General features: G+C 44.1%; 1 protein-coding gene and 1 long non-coding RNA gene across 7 annotated transcripts; one reads left to right on the top strand and one right to left on the bottom strand.

The window, feature by feature from the left end:
- The first annotated feature begins 597 nt into the window (after positions 1-597).
- Positions 598-20195, top strand: LOC108152301 (formin-like protein). Of its 6 annotated transcripts, none has more exons than XR_004471348.1 (10): positions 798-1170; positions 10334-10417; positions 14831-14917; positions 15432-17084; positions 17151-17367; positions 17436-17728; positions 17799-18353; positions 18411-18533; positions 18669-19069; positions 19808-19897. XR_004471348.1 is itself a non-coding variant. In XM_017281527.2 (9 exons), exons 1-9 carry the CDS (start codon positions 892-894, stop codon positions 20048-20050), a joined length of 3534 nt encoding a protein of 1177 aa, XP_017137016.1. In that variant the 5' UTR covers positions 598-891; the 3' UTR covers positions 20051-20195. The 6 variants fall into 6 exon arrangements, 4 of the variants coding, with proteins under 4 accessions (XP_017137016.1, XP_017137015.1, XP_017137012.1 ...); XR_004471347.1 differs by having other exon boundaries at positions 15405-17084; XM_017281527.2 differs by lacking the exon at positions 18669-19069 and having other exon boundaries at positions 598-1170; positions 19808-20195.
- Positions 1294-2571, bottom strand: LOC117186216. Its single transcript, XR_004471349.1, has 2 exons — positions 1913-2571; positions 1294-1858 (listed from the first exon to the last, which is right to left on the bottom strand). It is a non-coding gene; the product is annotated as an uncharacterized LOC117186216 (long non-coding RNA).
- Positions 20196-21693: the final 1498 nt, after the last annotated feature.

Raw genomic sequence — 21693 nt, 5'->3', positions numbered from 1 at the left:
CATATTGGAGCGATTTGGTTTTTTTTTTTTAAGTAATAAAATATATTACTGAATCAAAATTTAGAACGAGCTAAAAATTAATAGTGAGAATCAAAATAACAGCAGTCGAGGAGCCGTGTTTTGGTGTGTGTGTGTGTGTGCGTTGGTGTCAAATGCAGACGGTCGCGCGGTCGGTCAAAAGTGCATACAACTGCAGTGGCATTTAGTTTACACTTTTTTTTTCTAGTTGTTGAAGTGCAAGTAAAGTTAGCTTTTTAAAAATCAAACATCTCCGCAATTCGCGTTGAACCATTTAGTCAAAACGAAAGCGGAGTGCGACGCGAACAAAGCACAAAAGGCGTCGCCTTCAAAAGGAGCCTTTCATTGAAATCTGGCTTTGTCTGTATTTGTGAGTGTGTGTTTATTTCTTCAGCAGCAGCCGCCACTTAATAAATTGTGGTTTATTACTTTTGCTTGGATTTAAAAGGAAAAATTAATGTAATTATCCAAATTTAAAATGAGCAAGTTTATTTAGGAAAAAAAAATTTAAGCTTGGAAAACTCACTCGTTCGGTCGACACAACAGAAACAAAAAGTCGCAGGCCGCTAACAGTAGCAACTGCAGAAGCAGCACCAGCAGGAGGAGAAAACAAAAGAAGAAAAGGCAGCCGCTTTGGATATCTTTAACGAAATCAAAGAGCAACTTTCAAGTTGCCCCGAACGCACCCGCGCACTCTGTCGCACTGTATGGGGGACCCTTTCCCTATCCCTTAGCACAGCGCTCACTGCAGCGACCATCGAAGCCGGCGACGACGGTGGCGCAGGAGCAGGACCAGGCAGAGGGGCCGGACCAGGCGGAGGTGGCGGCGCAGCGTCAGCATCAGCAGGCGGCAGCAGTCGCTTTGCCACAATAATGGGTGCAGTCAAGTCCCGCCACATCACCACTGCCGATGTGGATACAGATGATCAGCAGCACCATCCACACCACAGCTCCCACTCCATGCTGCGCAATGGACACCACAATTACAACGGTCCTGCATCCGGGGGCGGCACGCTGCAGAAGCAAGACCTGCGCTACGACATCGGCTCCAGCTCCGAGTACCATCACATCCGGCAGCCGAGCGTGCGGAGTCGCAGCCAACAGCCGATGCCCACCACAGATGAGCTGGATCGGCGGTTCGCCAAAGTTCTGGTGAGTCTTGAGTGCGGTTTATCGCCAACTTTGAAAGCATTGAATATGTGTAGTGAATGGGCAGTACTTCCCAGCAGATATCACCATTCCGTAACAGACCAGGATTACTTTTTTTACTAGCCCTTAACAATGCCTTTCATCATTTACATTTTTACCCATCTAGTAGGCAGTGAAATGGGTACCCAGCTTGTAGCTAGTGAAATCGGTACCCACTTAGAAGGCAGTGAAATTTTACAGTAGGTTACTAAATTTATATATGTATTTTATTTTGTCTTTCATTCTGTATCAGTATTAATTTGGTTGTTATTTTTGTTAGGAATTACATTATCTTGAAAAAAGGTGTTTTTTTTGCTGTTGAAGTGCTTTCCTTAATTGTACTTCATCTATAAAACATAAATATAATAAATAAATATAACGCCGATTTCCCTTATTTTTGATTGCATCAATCTGTAAAAGCAACACTATTAGAATAGGTAATAACATCTTAATTTCAAACATATTTACGTATAAATCTCTATTGGAGCTGCTTATTTCCTTATCTAGCTGTTTTAGTTCCTAGACTGTTAATACAGTGAACAATTTTGCGACTTTTTGCCCCTGTCCGTTTTCTATTTCACTGGATATCACTGTTTCTTTACTAACACGATTAAGTTAGGCTGCTTATTCCTCCTCTACTTCTTCATTGAGCCTACGTAAATGCCGTTTGCAGTAAATTATGAATTGAATAGTTTTTTTTTCTTACCTTTAAAGCTTGAATAATTATAAACACTATTGAAGCGGAACTTTTTGTACTTCTCACTGAGTTCTCGTCTTTATCCGAAAACAGAAAAGGAAAGGAAAAAGAGCAGGACAGCCTCATTTTTAGCTACCTGTCTTCATTTTTCTCTCATGCTTTTTCGTTCATTCGTCTACTGGTGAGACGTTGCATCCCAAACTAACTAGTTCGGTGGCTGATGCCTGGTGGGCTGTAGAGTATACAGAGCAAAATTTTTTTAAAGGTACCCACATAGGAACCAGCCAAATAAATAGTTCGGGCATGGTCCATCGCCACCGCCGGTACTAGAGGGTTCTAATCCAAGGATTGGCTTCCTCAAGCTCCTCTCTCTCCGCTCAAGCACACGCACACACACACACTCTCCTCTTCTACCCTCCCTCGCGGTTGTTGCATGTGATTGATGACCTCATCGACTTTTCGCTTGAATTTTGTCAGACACTCTCTTCATGTGCATGCGTGTGTGTGTGTGTGTTTGTGTTTTTGTGTGTTCAGAGGCGTACGAAAGAGGAGAGTTTATGTTAATCAGATTGCCCCATCCCTCGAAAAACAAGAATCTTCCATGTTTTCTGATCTTAAACATGTGTACGGTGTAAACTCTTTGGACACCACACCCCTCTGAAAATGTTTACCCGCCACTGCGCCAGTGTTTTCCCTCGCTTCTCGTGTGTTCTGATCTCTCTCTGGCCTGCACTCTAACTCCAAATGCAGGGCACAGTGGGATGGGAGAAGAATTATTTGGAAAACTGTATGTTATTGTGGGTGGAGTTCCCGAAACTGATGATAGTTCCTAGCTTTCAAAATCTAGCGAAACTAATTCTATGACGATTCTTAATATTGTCCCATTGTTCCCGAGGCGTGTGCCTCAACTACTTTTAAATTCGCTTGTCATCCCAGCCTCTATACACAGCCTGTATATCTCTCTCTCTCTCTCTCTTTCTGGCTCTGGGTCGGAACAAGACAACGTAATTAAGATTTTGTATTGCCAAAAAAAATTCACCAAAATAGTAACAAAAACAGAGGAAAAAAAGCTCTCAGCTTTGACCGTCATAAAACTATAACAAAATGAGAGTGAACCAGCCATTGGATCCCCTCCCCCCTTTGTGCCTCTGTCGTTCTCTCAGCCTCTCCAATTCGGCATGCTAATGGCAATTAAAGCAAATTGATCGATTGTTGCCCTCTCTGTCCCTCTTAATGCCGTTACTATGACATTGCTCTGCGCCAATGCTGACTCACTCCGCGCTAAGTTCCTCTCTCTCTCTGTCTCTCCCTCTCTCTCCCGCCCTGTGACTCTTTGTGGCTGCTGGAGGCTCATCGGCGCGGCGCGGCCCGGCCTGGCTCGGCTCGGCTCGGCTTATCTCCCACTGGAACGGAACGGAACAGAAAGGGGAGACGAGCAAAGAAAAAAACAAAAATCTTTATTTATACTCATATGTATGCACGGCCCTGCTTGTCGGTTATCGTAAGTCATGTTATACTGACTGAGAAATATGCTCCTCCGATGGGATCCGTGCGGGGCTTCCCTTTTTTACGTATTGTATGTACGTTGGCATTATTCCAAATTGGGGATCCGATCTTTTGTTTTCATCTCAGGGTTGTAAATATGGTCCTGGGCATCTTGATTTGGGATTACGGATGTAAAGACGGTCGGTTGTTTATTGGGAAGCACGCTTGTGTGTACATTTTTTTAAAATATTTTTGTTTATCAATATAAAAAAAATAGAAAATATATAAAATACATAAGCATGTACTACTTCAAGGGTATCCAAAACATTGACAGACCATAGATACCACATTTTGTATGCTATCTGCTGTTATTTATTCTTCTCTATTGTTTGTCCAAAACACATTGCCTCTTTTTCGCACTCTTTGAGTGTGTTTTTCTGTGTGTCTCGACTTCTGTTATATTTTTCTCCTTCGTTTCTTATTCGAAATTTGCCCCCCAACGTTTCTGTTTGTTTGTTTGTTTGCCATTTCGGTAGTTCCCGCTCCCTCTCTCGCTCGCACTTCCGAATCCAATCCCTAGCACTGGCCTCGCCTTTACCTTGGATCAGTCTCCTTGGATCGGCTAATTCGTGTGTAAACTACACAAACTTTAGTCAAAAGTGCTGTTTGCCAATTGCCAATTGAAGTGGCGAGACTCTGTTCCGTTCCGTTCCGGTCCCGTACGGTACGGTCCGTCTCGATTCCTCCAGTGGGATCCATGCAGTCCCCTTCGCCTTCCGACTGAAAGCGATTGTTTGTCTGATTCATGGTTTATAAATAACAACAAATGCCGCTTTTCGCTACTAATAATTTGCGTTTTGTGGGATCTAATCGGAGGCATTCGCTGCAGATGTTTCCGGTTAAATACGGACTCCATCGCGAGCGTTTACTGAACTTTGTATGTATGTGGTGAGTGGGGCAGGGGAATCTTCTATTGGGACAAGGGTGGAGTGCAGTCTGCCGATGTTCGAGGGAAGATCATCCAAGCTGATCAAACAATTGATCAGAGAGAAAGAGAGAGATATGAGAGATACATACGGACTAAGAGAGAGAGAGAGCGATATGAGAGATACATACGGACTAAGAAAGAGCCAACCACAAGGATGGCAGTGGAAAATGTATCTGTTATTTCCATAGACTCTTCAGCCATTCATCGATTCAACAATTAAAAGTAAAAGTATATTTATTTGATGGCATTATTAGGCATTATACATATGTACATATGTATGTGTGTATCTCCTGTCTCATACATATAGTGGGTGTCATTACCATAAAACCATCAAACAAGAAGAAAGATACAGAGACAGAGAGATTAAACCGCACAAAATCCTCAACCCCATCCCCATTCGCTTTCCCAACCCAACCGACTTTCACTCGTCATCATTGTGGGGCCTAGAATCTGAAATCTATAAACAATTGCCCGAAGGGGGAGTGTGAAAAGGGGCAGCCGCAGCCGCCTAATGACATTTTCAATGGCTGACAAACCACAAGCCAATGAACCACAACAGCAGTTAATGTTGTTAATATTTTTAAATACGCATTGGCTCATTGCGAGAGGAGGTCGAGAAGTTAAGCGCAGAAACGTAGTAAATTTGTGAGCTCCTCGAAAGTTAATTCAACGAGGGGGAACGTTGTGAGTTGCTGCGGACACCGCAACTCTACAGTTATACCCGATACTAAGTCAGTATGGCTCCCCTCCGGCAGACGCCGCTAATATTAAACGACACGACAAAGAGTGCGTGCGAGAGAGACAGAAATTTTGAGATATACGTTTTATAGTGAGATCTAACAGAAGTGCGGATACCAAATTTGGTTACTCTAGCGTTAATAGTCTTTGAGATTTGTGAATATCCCCAGATTTTCGTCCTTTGCGGGGGCGGAAGGGGGTGCGGCGAAATTTTGAAACAAACTCGTCTCGGTCCGATATATTAGGAGTGTGGATATCAAATTTGGTTGCTCTAGCTTTTGTAGTCTCTGAGATCTAGGCGCTAATGTTTTACTCTAAGCAAAGCCGCCTATGCTACGTGTGTGTTAGAGAGAGACAGGGCGAGAAAAAATGAAATTGTTTTCTTAATGCTGGCTATAATAATAATACGATCCAATTTAGATTCTGCAGTCTAAAAGATATGGTCATTCTCTACGATTCTGCGTTTTTGGTTTTCTCATATCTTTAAAATTGTGGATGCCACAGATTTTCGTCCTTTGTGGGGGCGGAATTGGGCGGGGCGAAGTTTTGAAATATTTTTGTAGCAGTGACATATCACAGAAGTCTGGATCCAAAACATCGTTGCTCCAGCTCTTATAGTCTTTGAGCACTAGGCGATGAAGGGGACGGACAGACGGACAGACAGACGGACGGACAGACGGACAGACGGACAGACAGATAGGGCTCAATCGACTCGGCTATTGATGCTGATCAAGAATATATATACTTTATGGGGTCGGAAACGATTCCTTCTGGACGTTACACACATCCATTTTCACCACAAATCTAATATACCCCAATACTCATTTTGAGTATCGGGTATAAAAAGAACCGGCGATCATACATTGACCCAAACATGGGAAACGTCTGAATTTTTTGAGACCAGACCGAATGGAATCGTTGGAACCAAGTTGATGCCGGGATGTCCATCCGCTTTGTCCGTTTTTCTTGGATTTATCTAGCGGCTGCTTTAGTACTGCGAAAAGAGATTGACGGAGTTGCTTTCCCTTCGCGTGGATCGGATCGCCCTTTATCGGAATTCTAGGGCCAGCCATTTGTTTATCTTTGCTGTGGACTTCCTTCGCGGTCTGCAAAAAAGAAAACCACACATAATGATAAGAACATAAAGACATCTGGTTTTTTACTACATACATAAATACATCCATATATGGCAAACATTGATGATAAACGGTAAACGACTTTGGACCTGAATGGGATGCGTAAGATCATCTGACCCCAGAGTTCGGAGACTACGGAAACATCTTTAATGACGGTGTTTCACTGTACATCCGCTAATGAAAGTATAGGATTACGACTATAAACCTTCAATAGGGTTTAAATATTTCTGGCTGATCGGCCAAGAGAGTATGTCTTCCCGGCTTTGAATATTGCAACTTTTGTGAGTTACCGAATGAATAATTTAATTTCATGCGAATACTCGCATGTTGTGTTCAATATTTATTTATTCAAGATTATAAACAAATGCATTTTTTATTATATCAAGTGACTGATGCGGTAATCGACACACTGAACACATTTGTTTATTTACGATCTGTTGCGGTTGTTGGTGTTCAAGATACGCAGGAAAATCGCTTTAGATTAAGTGCCGCATGTGGGCTATTAATCGGAAAAAAGTGTATCATACAAACCAGAATTCTGTTGAAAAATGCCATATAGGGTATAGCGTATAGAATATACTACATAAAGAATCTATGGTTCATATTCCGAAATAAAATAAACTAAAGACTGTTAGCATCGCTTCTAAGTATCACTCGACAGAAGCTCTTCGGCAATATGTATGTATAGATTAGAATTCTAAAGAATAAAGAGTTTAAATAACGGGAAATCCATACGGGAATGTTTGAGACTGAAGGAAATTTAAGAACAGGAAGGGAAGGCATCCGCTTACAGTTCCGTTCCTATTTCTCAAGTCCTTTTGGACTCAAAAGATTCTTTTGTCGAGTACCTAAATATTTATATCTAATAAAAAACGACTTTAAAAATAGATCGGTAAGGATTCAAAAGGAACGCGGACAATACGAGTGGCTTGAGAAACGGATTTTTGCATGCGATTCAGAGCTAATTTTTTATGAAGAAAAATCGGTCAATTGTAGAGTATTTATTTGGTATTTCCTCTATCGAGACGATGCCGCGTCCTATGGCGTATGGAGCACCTATCTATTACTCATCTCGCATGGGCGTAGACAGATTCGAGGTGCGTTTTGTGCGGGGGGATCGGATCGGATCGAGAACACACATTGAGGGAAAAATTTAAAATGCGTATCCGGTGTGACGGTCAAGTAATTCATTATGTACGAGTGCACACACACACACACACACACACAAAGATATAGCATGGATTCGGAACGGAACGGAACGGAGAGATATACTCGAACAAGCATATGTACATGGGTACATATATTATATGATGAAGTCCAATTTGTATACAGTACAAGTTTCGCCTGCTCTGGCATAAATACATATGTATGTGTGGGAGTGAGGAGTGCGACGCCGTCTCTTTGTCACCTTGTTTACTTATATTATTCTCTCTCTCTCCCTTTTTATGCACTCTTTTATTCGCATATTTATTGTTTTATTTCTGTTGACTGTTTTTTTATTACGAAAAGCGCGCGTCGAGGCAAATCACTCAGCCTCAATGATGATCTCAGAGCGGAACGGGGTGCGGAACAGTGGAACGGTGGAACAGTGGAGTAGGAAAGAGGGGAGGGGGATCGAATGGAATGGTTATTGAATGGAGGAAGGGCAATGGGTTCACCCATAACATAACAATTAATTAATCAATATATTTTGCAATCATTTCCCCATGTAGTGCTTATTATATGGGAAATGTTTTACACAAAAATATGTATGTGTATATTTAACATTCAGCACGTTTTGCAAAAAAGTCGAACAAAAAGTCAACCGAACAGAGGCAAAAATAAAGATAATTTATTAATTGTTTAGCTTAATTAACACACAGCCAAAGCTGCGAGAAATGCATGTAAATTTCCACTAATTGAATGGGAAAAAAAAATGAGAAAAATTATCATTCAATAAAACATCTTGAAAAAAAAACGAAACGTTTTACAGGGGACTGTGGTGGGAGATGAACTTGAGTTTAAAACAAAGAGGACTGGTAATAGGTTTAGCTCTTCGACTAAATTCATTCTTAACTTAAAAAATTGTAAATCTCAGAAATTCGAATCTTCCAGGTAGAACCGACCGTTTTTGCACTGAACTCTCCAAAATTAGAACCAGTAGTTAATTTCAGAGCGTATGTGTGGACGTTGACATGCAATGACTGCATCTTTCAAGAGGCGATGCAGTTACAGCACCGTCAAGTGGCCCGTGTGACACCAGCAGAAGGCTGTTACGCGCGGATCCCAGGCAAAACGCAGCCCTCCTCCCGCCCAACCGACCGAGGGGCGCTGCCGCATGACGCGCGGTGCGTAGCCGAACCAAACGCGAACATGCAAGAAAGATAGCTATTAGACTAACATTCGAGGAAAATTAGTACTAAACTTACTAAGAAACTAAGCATGCAATCAAAGTACAAATACCACTACAGTTACTAATTAATAGAAAGGTGTGTAAGGATTAATAATTTAATAAGAGGAAGAGAATTAGTGGTGGATATAATATGGTAGAGGGAATTATAATCCGAGCATAAGACCCTAAACGGTTCATGCAAGGAATAATTCGATCTACAAAGTGGAAGGAACAACGGTATAAAATTTCTAGTCAGTCTAATAGGAATCGTGAAGTTTATGCGGCTCAACAGATCAGGGCTGTCTATGTCACCCCTGATCAAGTTGTGCATAAATATCACACCAAGCATTTTTCTACGGTTAACTAAGGATGGGAGGTTTTTCTTTTTGTTAATTTTGCTGCGATTTTGTGGGTTAAAAAAAAAGGGTTTCCCTTATTGCTATTACTATTTGCCAGGCTTTCATTTGTATGATCATCCATTGCTACTCAGTTCTCTTTCCCAGAGAGAAACGGTGCTTGGTGTTACTCTCAGAACTCAAAAAACTGACTTCCAAGCCTGGCGAAGCCTTCTCTCTGTGCCAAATATTCTCTAGGACGCAATTCGGGGCCCTGCCACTCGTTCTTGCACTCACCAACACCAAAGCCACACGTTCGATGCCGACTCTCGTCAGCTTGCTGAAAGAGGGACACGAGTAACGGCCAGAAGAGTAACAGAAAGAAGGCACAGCCAGCATATCTCGTCATATCTCATATCTAATTCATAATCCTATGTTCCAATACGGAATACATTGCATTGGGACTCTCGTTCTCATCTGCATTTCAATCTCTCTCTGAAATCTCCGTTCATATGCATTTATTTTGTTATTGTCAACCGATTTCCAACTTCATTGTGTGATCATCCATTATAATGGCTTTATTCCTTTGTCCCCATCCTCTGTCCTCGGCACTCCCTCTTCCTGCTCTCCATCATCATCAGGTGTGTCTGTGCCGCTGCATGCATATGTATCTGTGTGTGTGTGTGTGTGTGTGTGTGGCTGTGTGTCTAATTAGAACTTGCAACTGCAACTGCAACTGCAGCTGCACCCAGAAAAAATAAAGAGGAACATCAAATTGAAGTCATGTAAGCATATTTGCCGATTTCATTATGGTGCATTCCCTCCCGTTAAATTGTGCATTTAACCATTTTACACAATCGTCCAGGTAAAAATGGGTTCTGTTTTGTTGATTTGTTTGATTTGCTACTTGTTGGTTCAGTGCGTTCATTAAAAGTCAGAGAATGATGCCACCGCACAGTGGTCGGAATAAATTACATATACTACACACATTCGGATCCCCCGAAGAAGAAAATTATGATTTTTTAGAATTGTGAAATTTCCGAGATGCGAGCCAACTTTGTTTTGTTTTTTTTTTTTTTTTTTTTTTTGGGAAATGGAGCATATCTTTGTCTCCCTACTTTATGGATTATTAACTCTGAGTGCCCCTATCTGCAGCTGCTGCTGTGATATTTCAATATTTGCATGAGCAGGCAAATAGGCCTCTGGTTAAGACCTCTAGAAATGTACTCCACTGCCATCACAATGGGCCGGCCTTATGGGCCCATCTGTAAGAACATTTAGCCTTTTGATTACCCCTATATCTACATATCTGCATATATGTATAAACACAGGTTCAATAAACCATCAACGCTTTTTTTTTCTTTCGTTTCGTTCCAGGCCTCCATGGACTTGCCACCGGACAAGGCAAAGCTGCTGCGTAACTACGATGACGAGAAGAAGTGGGACATGATATGCGATCAAGTGAGTGCCATATCGAATGGGTTTTTCATGCCTTTAAAGCGTGCATAAACATGATTATATTTGTTTGCTGAAAAAGGCTGCTACCACCACTACTACTACTTCTACTATCAGTGGCTTCCGTTCATACAGCTCTTTTGGACTCTGACCGACTCTCCCTTGATCGCTGGTCACAGGGGGTTGGCGATGGGATTGGCTCTTTGGGGGTTAAGTATTCGGTTGATGTCTCTCCTCCATTAACGGCGACACCTTGAACGCGCTGACCTTTAGGCCGTCTAGAAGTGGAGTGGCCACCGCTCCAATTAAACCCCACAGCAAATGGCTTTGCGCAATACAACATACATGTTTACATGTGTACATGAGTTGGAATTCCGAAGGCGTTTACGAAACGAATTTCCCTTTCAATTAGCAAATGGCCTGCACGATGGAAAATCTTGATGTTAAGGTTGGAAAATGCTACATTTTTGATATGCATCAATCCCAATCGAAGGATTGTTTTGGCTCTGAGATAAACCTTTTTTGGTTTCCCATTTCCCAGTTGTTTTCTTGCCTGACATTTACCTAAACTTGAACTTCAAAGTCAACCTTTTAACTGATTTAAACACGTGCTCTCACAGTCATGACTGTTGCTGCAAATCGAGTGTAGAACATGTGTTTAAGTCTCTCAGTTCACTCGTCCGAGTACAGCTTTTTGTCAATCCATTATGCAGTGCGTGCTGTTTGTCGCTCGCATGTCTTCTGATGTTTTGTGATGTCGCTTTTTGCCGCCTCACACAAATGTGTTTCATTCAAATGGCACACTCGCTGGCTGAATCCAAATACGAAACATTTTGGCCACGAAGGCGACTCGAAATACGAGATCCATATACATACGTACACCATATAGGACAAATCCATGTAGATTGCGTGTTTCTGAATGATGGGCAGGGGGACTGCGACTGCGACTGGGACTATCGGAAGTTATGACGAAACTATTTAACGTCTGCGCCAGAGCGTGCACCATTTTCGGTGGATTCTACTCGTATCTATCCGTCCATCCAACCAGCCATCTATCCATCTATCTCGCTTGTAACTGGGTCACTGAATTTTCAAGAGCTGCACCCAGAAACTGAAAACAACGGTGTGGTGCACAACAAAGAGAATATGCTGCTGCTATACTGCTGTAAATACGAGTATACTCGCCATAGGCATATTTCGTAGACCAGGAAGAAGGAACGCCTCGCTCGGACTTGGGACTCGCGTCAAACATTTTCTGACATACGATAAAATGTCATAAACACCCAACATGGCTACACATTGGTGTTGTTGTTTGTTGTCCACGTCGTCGCCGGTTCCTGAACGACCGAACCGAACCTAACCGAACCGCCCGCCTGCCGCACAGCGACAGACAGAGACCTGTTTTCCATAATTCAGACGATACCACTGCACCGTGGGTGAGGCGTCCAAGCTGGTGAATACAAAAAATAACACCTTTGGTTGGATTGGACTTCTCTATAACTTTGAGCAACAAAAGTGAAACCGCTATGAGCGAAACTCGAGTCGAAACTTGACCAGGGATCAGTGATAGCCCTAATCTACTCATCAGATCTTCAGAAATGCAAGCACTCAATCGCGAAGAAAAATAAATAAAACAATACTTCGGTTCTACGAAGAATTATTCCAATTTGATGGGATTGTTTGTTTTTGGTGGGAGTCGTGTTCTGAGCCGACGGGGCGATAGTAAGGGATGTATCATAGGCACTCGAGACATGCTAGGTAACACCTGATACATGAGGCATGATACATTGTCATGCACACGACATGTATATTGTTTTTGCAGCATTCGCTTGGGCGTGCCACCAATGACTCTTGAGGACTGTCCAAATTGTATCTATTGTATCTTTTTGGGTACCTCAAAAATCTACCATAGGATACAATTTATTGATATTTATTTAGAGAAAATGTGCGAAAATATAAGAGAATACAACAGTTTTCAAATGTATCCATATCCATATCCATATCAATAATTTGAAAGCATTATCTTCCCATTAGCCCACTGTAAAACCCACTCTCAAGCGTAAGTCTAGTCATGAAAATGAATGAAAACGCAGCCCACAGACAGACAAGCGATACAGAGAATGGGACAAGTCCGACCGACGATGATGATGGTGGAGGCGAAGCTTGCCACTCGAGGACGACTGAGACTGAGAGACTCACTCCTCCGACTCCAAGTGACTCCTCGAGGGAAGCCAATCCCACGGAGCTCTCTTTGTGTCTATCTCTCTCTCTTTCTCTCTTACTCTGTCTCTGTCTCTCTCGCTTTCGAGGCTCACAGTGACAAAATGCAAATTATTATGACTGCGATAAATTGCAGTTTTTAATCGTTGTTGGAGCCGCTTCCATACCTATACATATACATATACATATATCTTTATCCATCTATAGATATACATATGTATATATATATAGTATATGCATGTGTAGATGTACCTGGTATGCATGTTGATATTTCTTGGGGTCTCTTCGACTAGGAAAAAGAATCGAAACTGGTTTTTCTTTGACTGCAACTCCCCGATCCGAAACCCCAACCAAAACCCACACATAGTTTAGGTTGTAGTCATGCGTTGGTTGGATCTCTGGGATCGCATTTGTTGCTGTAGCTGTCGTTGTTGCTGTTGCTGTTGCTGTTGCTGTGGTTTGGGTTTGGGGTTTTGGCTGTGGTTGTTGGTGCCTTAGTGGTTGGCATAGTTAAACAAAACACAAGCCAAGCCGAGCCGATCCAAGCCACACAGAAAGCTTAAACAAGTATACCACGCTTCATGCTCAAAAATGCTCAAAAATGTTCAAAAATGTTCAACGTTAGGCAAGCACAAGCACCCATCGATGCTTATGTGATCTCCCTCTTCCCCAGCCCCAGACCCAGCCTCAGCCTCAGATCGGATTGGATCCGATCGGGAGGGGAGGGGATGGGTACGGGTACGGGTATGGGTATGGGGATCGATGTGCGGAACCGTACACATCATCGTACTACACAAATATGCAGTTACTGCCGCCAGTAAAAATACAAATACAAAAGAAACAAAAGTAAAAGCCGCTAAGCCTCCGCCTGGTGTTAATGCTTGAGGAGATCTCTCTTGCTCTCTCTCTCTCTCTTTCTGGTCTACCTCCAGCCCATAAAAATTACCCCCCGGAAGAGCCAATCCAGAGCTCAGTTCATTGAACAGCGGGGCTTGGGTAACTGCCACAGCCTCTGCCACATCCATTTCCACTGAAGATGATGGCATTGTGATCTGATTTCCTACTATTGTCATCTAATGATCGAACCAAAGATAGAGTTGGAGTTATCAGTTTTAGATTAGAAGCTTTGTACATTTTTCGAACAAGTTGCAAGATCTTAAAGATAGGACTATATCATAGAAACGAATCATTGACTGTTTAAAATAGATATGTATATGGGCATTTCCACCAACACATTTCAACAGAGATCAACAAATTTAAAAGCAATAAACACATATTATTGTACGCATATAATTCTGTCTTAATCAGCCAGGCTCCGTTTTTCACTTTCACAAAAGTTTTCCGATTTATTTTTGAAATCACATAAATTGGGGTTCCCGCAAGATTTCTTACTTTTTAAAACGAAAAAATTTTCCACGACTAAATGAAAAGTAAACTGCTTTTTTTAAGTGCAAAAGAAAAAAATAGATGACTTATTGAAGCATTAACATAAGCTTGACACCTTTATCAGGGCAAATAAACTTGTGCTTTGTTTATAAATAATTTTTTCTTAGACCAATCTCAAATTTGGCTCGGAAATAATTGGTCAGGGCAACCAAGTTTTTTGTTTTGGTGCAAACAGCTGACGCAGTTCGATTTGGTTATCGGAACGTTGAAATTAAAAAAGGTATTTTTATCACACTGTATATTTTCAAGCCAGAAACGATGAGAAAACGAAACATATCGAAACCACAAACCGGGAGCCCCTTAAAACGAAAACGTAATCCTCAAAAGTAAGCGAAAAACGGAGCCTGGCTGATTGTATATGATCCGAAAATTTCGTTTGTTTTTCACGCTCACTCTCCTTTTGTTCTTCGAGCAGAGAGAACGGGAACGCAGCACACGAACAGAGCCGAATGTGCATAGCCGAAGGGCACACGAACTCAGAGAGAGACATCCGCAGTGCTCGCAAATGTTTTTTAGCGATTCGGGGTAACGATCGAAACCCAAAAAGAGACATGGGTATAGCTTAGATTAGTATAGATTAGTGGATTCCCGAAACATTTCTGTTTTTAATGGGTGTACAAAACATAATGCTGTTGTCCTATCTGTTCTTCCGGCAGCACGCGTATCTGATGGATAAAAGTCAAGCTGCAAATCCCAATATATCCTATCCCCAAACTAATCTCCATTTATCGAATCCGTTTAATTTCTGCGTAGGAAATGGTGCAGGCGAAGGATCCCCCCTCACATTACTTGAGCAGATTGCGGACATATTTGGACCCGAAGGCGTCGCGCAGTCACCGGGTAAGATACACATTTACTTGTAGTACATGTACAAAATCCATCCGATTGGTGTTTGGGTCTCTGGTTGTTTTGGTGTCTGGTTGTCTGTATGTCCTTTAACCTTTAACCTTTAACCTTGAAACTTTAACCAGCCATTAGGCTAAAGCTCAAATTGTAGACTAAAGCCATTAAATTTTAAACCAAAATCTGTTGTTGTTGTTCCATTAATTAATGTGTAAATTTCTCATTTCTCTACTCACAAAACACTGACAAACACACACACACACACACACATACACACGCCACGATCCACCACGAAAATCCCATCTCTTTTCTTCCTCTCTCTCTCTTCCTCTCTCTCTCTCTCTCTCTCTCTCTCTCTCTATGGTCTCCCGCTGCACCTGCACCACCAAATCCCGTATCCATGTATCCTGCTCTCGAATCCTGCATCCTCCTACCCAACCACTACTCTCTCTTTCTCTCTCTCTCTCTCCTTGTACACTTACAGCTTTACCTCTTGTACTTTTTTTGCCAGAAACGGAAAATGGTAGGCGAGTCGACGTCCACGCAGGTGCTGCGGGACCTCGAGATCTCGCTGCGAACGAACCACATTGAGTGGGTGAAGGAGTTCCTCGACGACAGCAACCAGGGCCTGGACGCCCTGGTGGACTATCTCAGCTTTCGGCAGCAGATGATGCAGCACGAGCAGCGTCTCCTGGGCGCCCTTTGCGCCTCCGAGGAGCGCCTGAACATAACCAGCGGCGGGGATGGCGTGGACTTGGTACTCGGCCAGAACAGCTCGCTCAGTCCACCCCAGAGCCAGCCCCACAACGGAGGCCTGGGAATGGCCAATGGCTCTCTCCTCCTGCTGGACAGCGCGAGGCAGCAGCAGCACGCGTCCTACGGCTTCCTGCGTCCGACCATTGCCGATGCCATGGACAGTCCCAGCCTGAAGCGGCGCTCACGGCACATTGCCAAGCTGAACATGGGCGCGGCCACCGACGACATCCACGTGTCGATCATGTGCCTAAGGGCCATCATGAACAACAAGTACGGCTTCAACATGGTCATCCAGCATCGGGAGGCGATCAACTGCATTGCCCTGAGCCTCATCCACAAGTCGCTGAGGACGAAGGCGCTGGTGCTGGAGCTGCTGGCGGCCATCTGTCTGGTCAAGGGCGGTCATGAGATCATCCTGGGCTCCTTTGATAACTTCAAGGACGTGTGCCAGGAGAAGCGGCGCTTCCAGACCCTCATGGAGTACTTCATGAACTTCGAGGCCTTCAACATCGACTTCATGGTCGCCTGCATGCAGTTCATGAACATCGTGGTCCACTCCGTTGAGGACATGAACTACCGCGTCCATCTGCAGTACGAGTTCACGGCGCTGGGGCTGGACAAGTACCTCGAGCGGATTCGACTGACCGAGTCCGAGGAGCTTAAGGTCCAGATCTCCGCCTACCTCGATAACGTCTTCGATGTGGCCGCCCTCATGGAGGACTCCGAGACGAAGACGTCGGCCTTGGAGCGCGTCCAGGAGCTGGACGATCAGCTAGAGCGTGAGATCGACCGCAACTCCGAGTTCCTCTACAAATTCGCCGAGCTGGAGTCGGAGAACATCAACCTGAAGGCGGACCGCGACCAACTGACGGTGGCCCGCCAGAACCTCGAGGAGGAGCTGACGGCCCTCCAGCGAATGCTGCAGCAAAATGAGCAGGAGCTGCAGAAGCGCGACACGCTGCTCCGCACCAAGAACCAGGAGCTGCAGACCCTGTCCCGCTCCCTGCCCCGTTCCGCCTCAAGCGGCGATGGGGGCCTGACGAATGGCGGGCTTCAGGCTGGCTCCACATTGGGCGCAGCCTCGCCACTGCCACCGCCGCTGCCTCCACCGATGCCAGCGGCAGCAGCAGCTCCGCCACAGCCTCCCCCACCGGCACCACCCATACCGCCGCCACCGCCCATGATGCCCGGCATGGGCCTCAGTCCGCTGGGCAGTCCCAATGGCAGCATCGCCTCGACTGCGCCCTCGCCGCCGCATGCCCCGCCCATGCTCTGCTCATTTCCGCCCCCGCCGCCCCCAGTGGCCGGCTTCATGCCAGCCCCCGACGGCGCCATGACCATCAAGCGGAAGGTGCCCACCAAATACAAGCTTCCGACTCTCAACTGGATCCCGCTGAAGCCCAATCAGGTGAGTGGATAAGGCTGTTCAGGCTGTCCAAGGCCCCTACTCATGTCTCTCTGTGTCCTTTTCCAGGTGCGTGGCACCATCTTCAATGAGCTGGACGACGAGAAGATCTTCAAGCAGATCGACTTCAACGAGTTCGAGGAGCGTTTCAAGATTGGCAGCATTGGTGGTGCCCTGCACAACGGCACCGCTGGCTCGGAGGTGGATGGTTCGCTGCAGTCCAGCAAGCGCTTCAAGAGGCCCGACAATGTCTCGTTGCTGGAGCACACGAGGTTAAGAAACATTGGTGAGTGGGCAGGAGAGCCAAAAACTATAGCCATTTACTGACTGATTCTTGATTGATTATTTCGTTAGCAATCTCCCGTCGCAAGCTGGGCATGCCCATCGACGATGTTGTGGCTGCCATACAGGCGTTGGATCTGAAGAAGCTGTTGCTGGAGAATGTGGAGCTGCTGCAGAAGATGGTGCCCACCGATGTCGAGATCAAGGCCTACAAGGAGTACATCATTGCGCGCAAGGACCCCCAGCTGCTCACCGAAGAGGACAGGTTCATGCTCCAGTTGTCGCGCGTCGAGCGCAACTCCTTCAAGCTCTCGATCATGAGTTACATGGGCAACTTTTTCGATAACGTTCATCTGATCAGTCCGGTATGGATCAGTAGTCTGCGCTGGATCTGTGCTGACCGTCTAATTTGAACCCTTGCCCTTTCTCTTGCAGCAAGTGCTGTCTATAGCCGCTGCCTCCAACTCCCTGAAGGAGTCGCGCAAGTTCAGGGCGGTGCTGGAGATAGTCCTGGCCTTTGGGAACTATCTGAACAGCAACAAGCGGGGACCGGCCTATGGCTTCAAGCTGCAATCACTGGACACGCTCATCGACACCAAATCGACGGACAAGCGGTCGTCGCTGCTGCACTACATTGTGGCCACAATACGGGCCAAGTTTCCGGATCTACTGAACTACGAGACGGAGCTGCAGTGCACGGATAAGGCCGCTCTGGTGGCGCTCGAGAATGTGGTGGCCGATGTCCACGAGCTGGACAAGGGAATGGATCAGGTGCGCAAGGAAGCCGAGCTGCGGGTGAAGGGCACGCAGACGCACATCCTGAGGGACTTCCTCAATAACACCGAGGACAAGCTGAAGAAGATCAAGAGCGACCTGCGGCACGCCCAGGAGGCGTTCAAGGAGTGTGTCGAGTACTTTGGCGAGTCCTCGCGGACTGCCGATGCGGCGGCCTTCTTTTCGCTGATTGTCCGCTTTACTCGTGCCTTTAAGGTTGGTGCCGACGCCGCTGAGCATTGAGATTCCTTTACATTTGTATCCTTTTTGCAGCAACACGACCAGGAGAACGAGCAGCGTCGCCGACTGGAGCAGGCAGCGGCCTTGGCTGCCTCCAAGAAGGAGAACAATGCACAGGTCCTGATGCGCAACAAGCACAACCAGAAGAAGCAACAGGTGAGTGCTGGACAGCGGCCGCACCCCCTCCCAGGGTGGCCTGAAAATCCTCTGATTCGGATGTCTAACTTCTGTCTAACCCTTGCCAATGCTCTCGTAATCTGTTACGCTTTCATTCTGATCTGATTTATGCAGCAAATACATTGTCTGCTCGACTTTGCCAAGCAGCACATCACTATGGACACTTGCCTTCCATAACTCCATCCCCAGGGGCACCACCAACCACCAACCACCAACAACCTACCATCACCTCAACCTCCTCTCTAATCCACCCTAGCACGTCACGTTAACTACTTGGTCATTTGGTTAACAACTCGAAACACACACACACACACACACAAAACTCAGAAACAATTGGTCAGACACTTGGTTTTGGCTGCCCGCTAGGCTCCCCCCACAAATCCAACTCCATCCACCACTAGCACCATCTTCTTGGGGGACGGGACGGGACGCGACAAGACGGCATGTGGCATATGGCATGTGGCAAGATTTGTCCTGTGATTTGTGTATGGGGCTGGGCTCCCTCCCGCATTAGTGTAAGTCGCGTGGCTTGTGTCAACTTTTGTCTAACCCAGTACCTAGTATCCAGTGCCGCCTTTCTCTTGGCAGCCATTCTAATCCCCACGTTGTGTGGCCTAATCCTCGCTAATTCCATTGCTAATCCAAATCCAAATCCATCCATGACAAGCCAATTGGATTCTTGCCAGAAATGTATCACTAAAAACGTTGCTGCTTGGCTGCTTTCATCGATGTGTGGCAGGTTTAAACAAAATTCCAAAAGCTAATACATATTTCATTTTAACACTTAACCACAGACTCTTTTAACAGGAATCCGGTCTAAAACGGTTAGGAATTTTGTCCCTCTTTGTCTACGCCACCTTTTAAAACGCTACAACTCTCGTCGTTGCACGTTGCAGTTGCCAAGAACCACGAAATCCTCATAGAAAAAGCGAAAGTGGGACAAAATACTTCTACCTTTTATAAGGAGAGCTAATATTGATTAGCTCTTAACAGAATATCGATAAACACGGTATAATTGAATATAAAATTTATTAAGATTCTCCAGCAAAAGTCTCCGATCATACTTTAGATCTCATCGAACAAAAAAAGCTAATACTAACCTCGACTAACCCTACTTAGAATAAATCAGTGTCTTTATGTCCTCCTGGTGATGGTTCTCTTTGACTAATGGCTATCTCTGTTTATTTTCTCTTATTCCTCTCCCCAACCCCAACCTGGCTTCGCTTCTGTTTGCCCCACAACACGTTTAACAGTTGCCTACAACGTGCGCGCTCTCCTTGCAGGATGCCGTCATCAACGAGCTGAAGAGCAAGACGCATTCGGTGCGCGAGAAGAAGCTGCTGCAGCAGGACGAGGTCTACAACGGGGCCCTGGAGGACATACTGCTGGGGCTGAAGAGCGAGCCGTATCGGCGGGCGGATGCGGTGCGGCGATCGCAGCGCCGGAGGATCGACAATAATCGCCTGTCGCGCACCCTGGAGGAGATGGATTGCTAGACGCGACGACCACGCCACTGGGCAACGGTAGCAGCAGTAGAAACGAATCGAGAATCAAAATTCCAAAACGAATATAAACAAAAATATATAGAGATACTGCAATATGTGATTGGGCGATTAAATTGTTTTGGACACATGCAACAGACACACACACTCACATTCCCTCCCACAGGCACGATTGATGCTGTGCCTCGACTCGAATATTTTCAGTCGATAGGGCATCCCGCCCTATCCGTGAATCTCGCCTTGTTTTGTGGGAAATGTTTTTTCGCCAAAATGCTGTTTATAAAAACACATTTTAGTTTGGTTTAATTTGTTATTGGCTAGCGCTTAAGATGAACGAACTGATTCGAGCGGTGTATTTATCATTTATATAATTGTTAAATAATGGTTTACCTTTTAAACTGTGTACATATATGTATATATATATATATATATATGTATACATATGTATATGTATGTATGTATATACATATATATATGCGTATACACATACATTTATCAATGTATACATGATGTTTAGTTTATCATTTAGTTGTCGATGCTTAAGTTGTAAACAATCTAAAATTATTTCTATCCGCATGAATATGGAAACTCTTCCAACTATATTTAAGAAATAAATACCTGAGAGAGTAAAATGCATTAAACTTTTAAATTTTTTTTTACGCCTTTCCTCCACTCCACACACACAAAGCCCCAATACTTTTATTAAGAGAAGCGCCAAAATATTGCATGCAAGAAATAATTAATTTTTAGGAATTTTTTACAGAAATACACATTTTATAAAATTTTATTGGAATTTTTATATGAACGATATACACACTATAAGAATATACATTTATATATATTCCATTTATACGCCAATTTATTCTCACAAGCCACAACAAATTGTTGAAGACTGAAAATGGAGCAGTTTACTAAAAGACAAAAAAAAAAAGAAAAGAAAAAACAAAAACAAACACTCGGATATACATACATACTATACATAAACAATTATTGAAAAGCTTTTGTAACAATCTTTTTCGAATAGTGTCTTCTCTCAACATAGATATACATTTATATACATTTAAAAGCAAAATGCAAAAACGCAATAACGAATTTAGTTGAACTTTAAGCACAGTTTTACAAGTGCCATTGGCATCCTTATGCATATCCTTTCAGTAGAGTAGACATTCTCTTTCATTTGCCAATGCCAAAACAAAAAAATATTAGCAAAAAACTGGAAGCGTTCTAGAACACGCGGCGACATACACGATTAGCACGCGCTCTGCATAGTTCTTAAAAATATTATGTTATTTAATTTGATAAGCCAGCAACACGATTATCGAAATGTCGGATTTTATGTACACTCACACACAAACACACACAAACACAGACCTACATAAATATATTGAACACGCGAGCTATTTTAAACATATTATTAACCAAATAAACTAGCCAAAAGAAAAAGAGTTGTTTGTTTTTGAATTTAAAATAGCGTTACGTTCTGCAGGCCAGCTGTTTCTATGCTCCAGTCTGGCAACGCCATCAGCGATGAAAACTAGAGATGAGCGATACCTGGGATACTTTCATTGATTGTGAATATTACAGACAGCTTTTAGTAAGTATATCCTAAGTCAAATACTGCTTGCTCAGGAAATAGT

This window comes from Drosophila miranda, chromosome XR, assembly GCF_003369915.1.
Source record: "Drosophila miranda strain MSH22 chromosome XR, D.miranda_PacBio2.1, whole genome shotgun sequence".
NCBI lineage: Eukaryota > Metazoa > Arthropoda > Insecta > Diptera > Drosophilidae > Drosophila > Drosophila miranda.
This window is presented reverse-complemented; position numbering and strand designations above follow the sequence as displayed.

Excerpts from the sequence above, each read along its gene's own strand:
- LOC108152301 (XM_017281526.2), top strand. The coding sequence starts at position 892 with ATGGGTGCAGTCAAGTCCCGCCACATCACCACTGCCGATGTGGATACA. Across the intron at positions 17,368-17,435 it reads CACGAGGTTAAGAAACATTG|CAATCTCCCGTCGCAAGCTG; the intron begins GTGAGTGGGCAG and ends TTATTTCGTTAG. Across the intron at positions 18,534-19,807 it reads ACAACCAGAAGAAGCAACAG|TTGCCTACAACGTGCGCGCT; the intron begins GTGAGTGCTGGA and ends CACGTTTAACAG.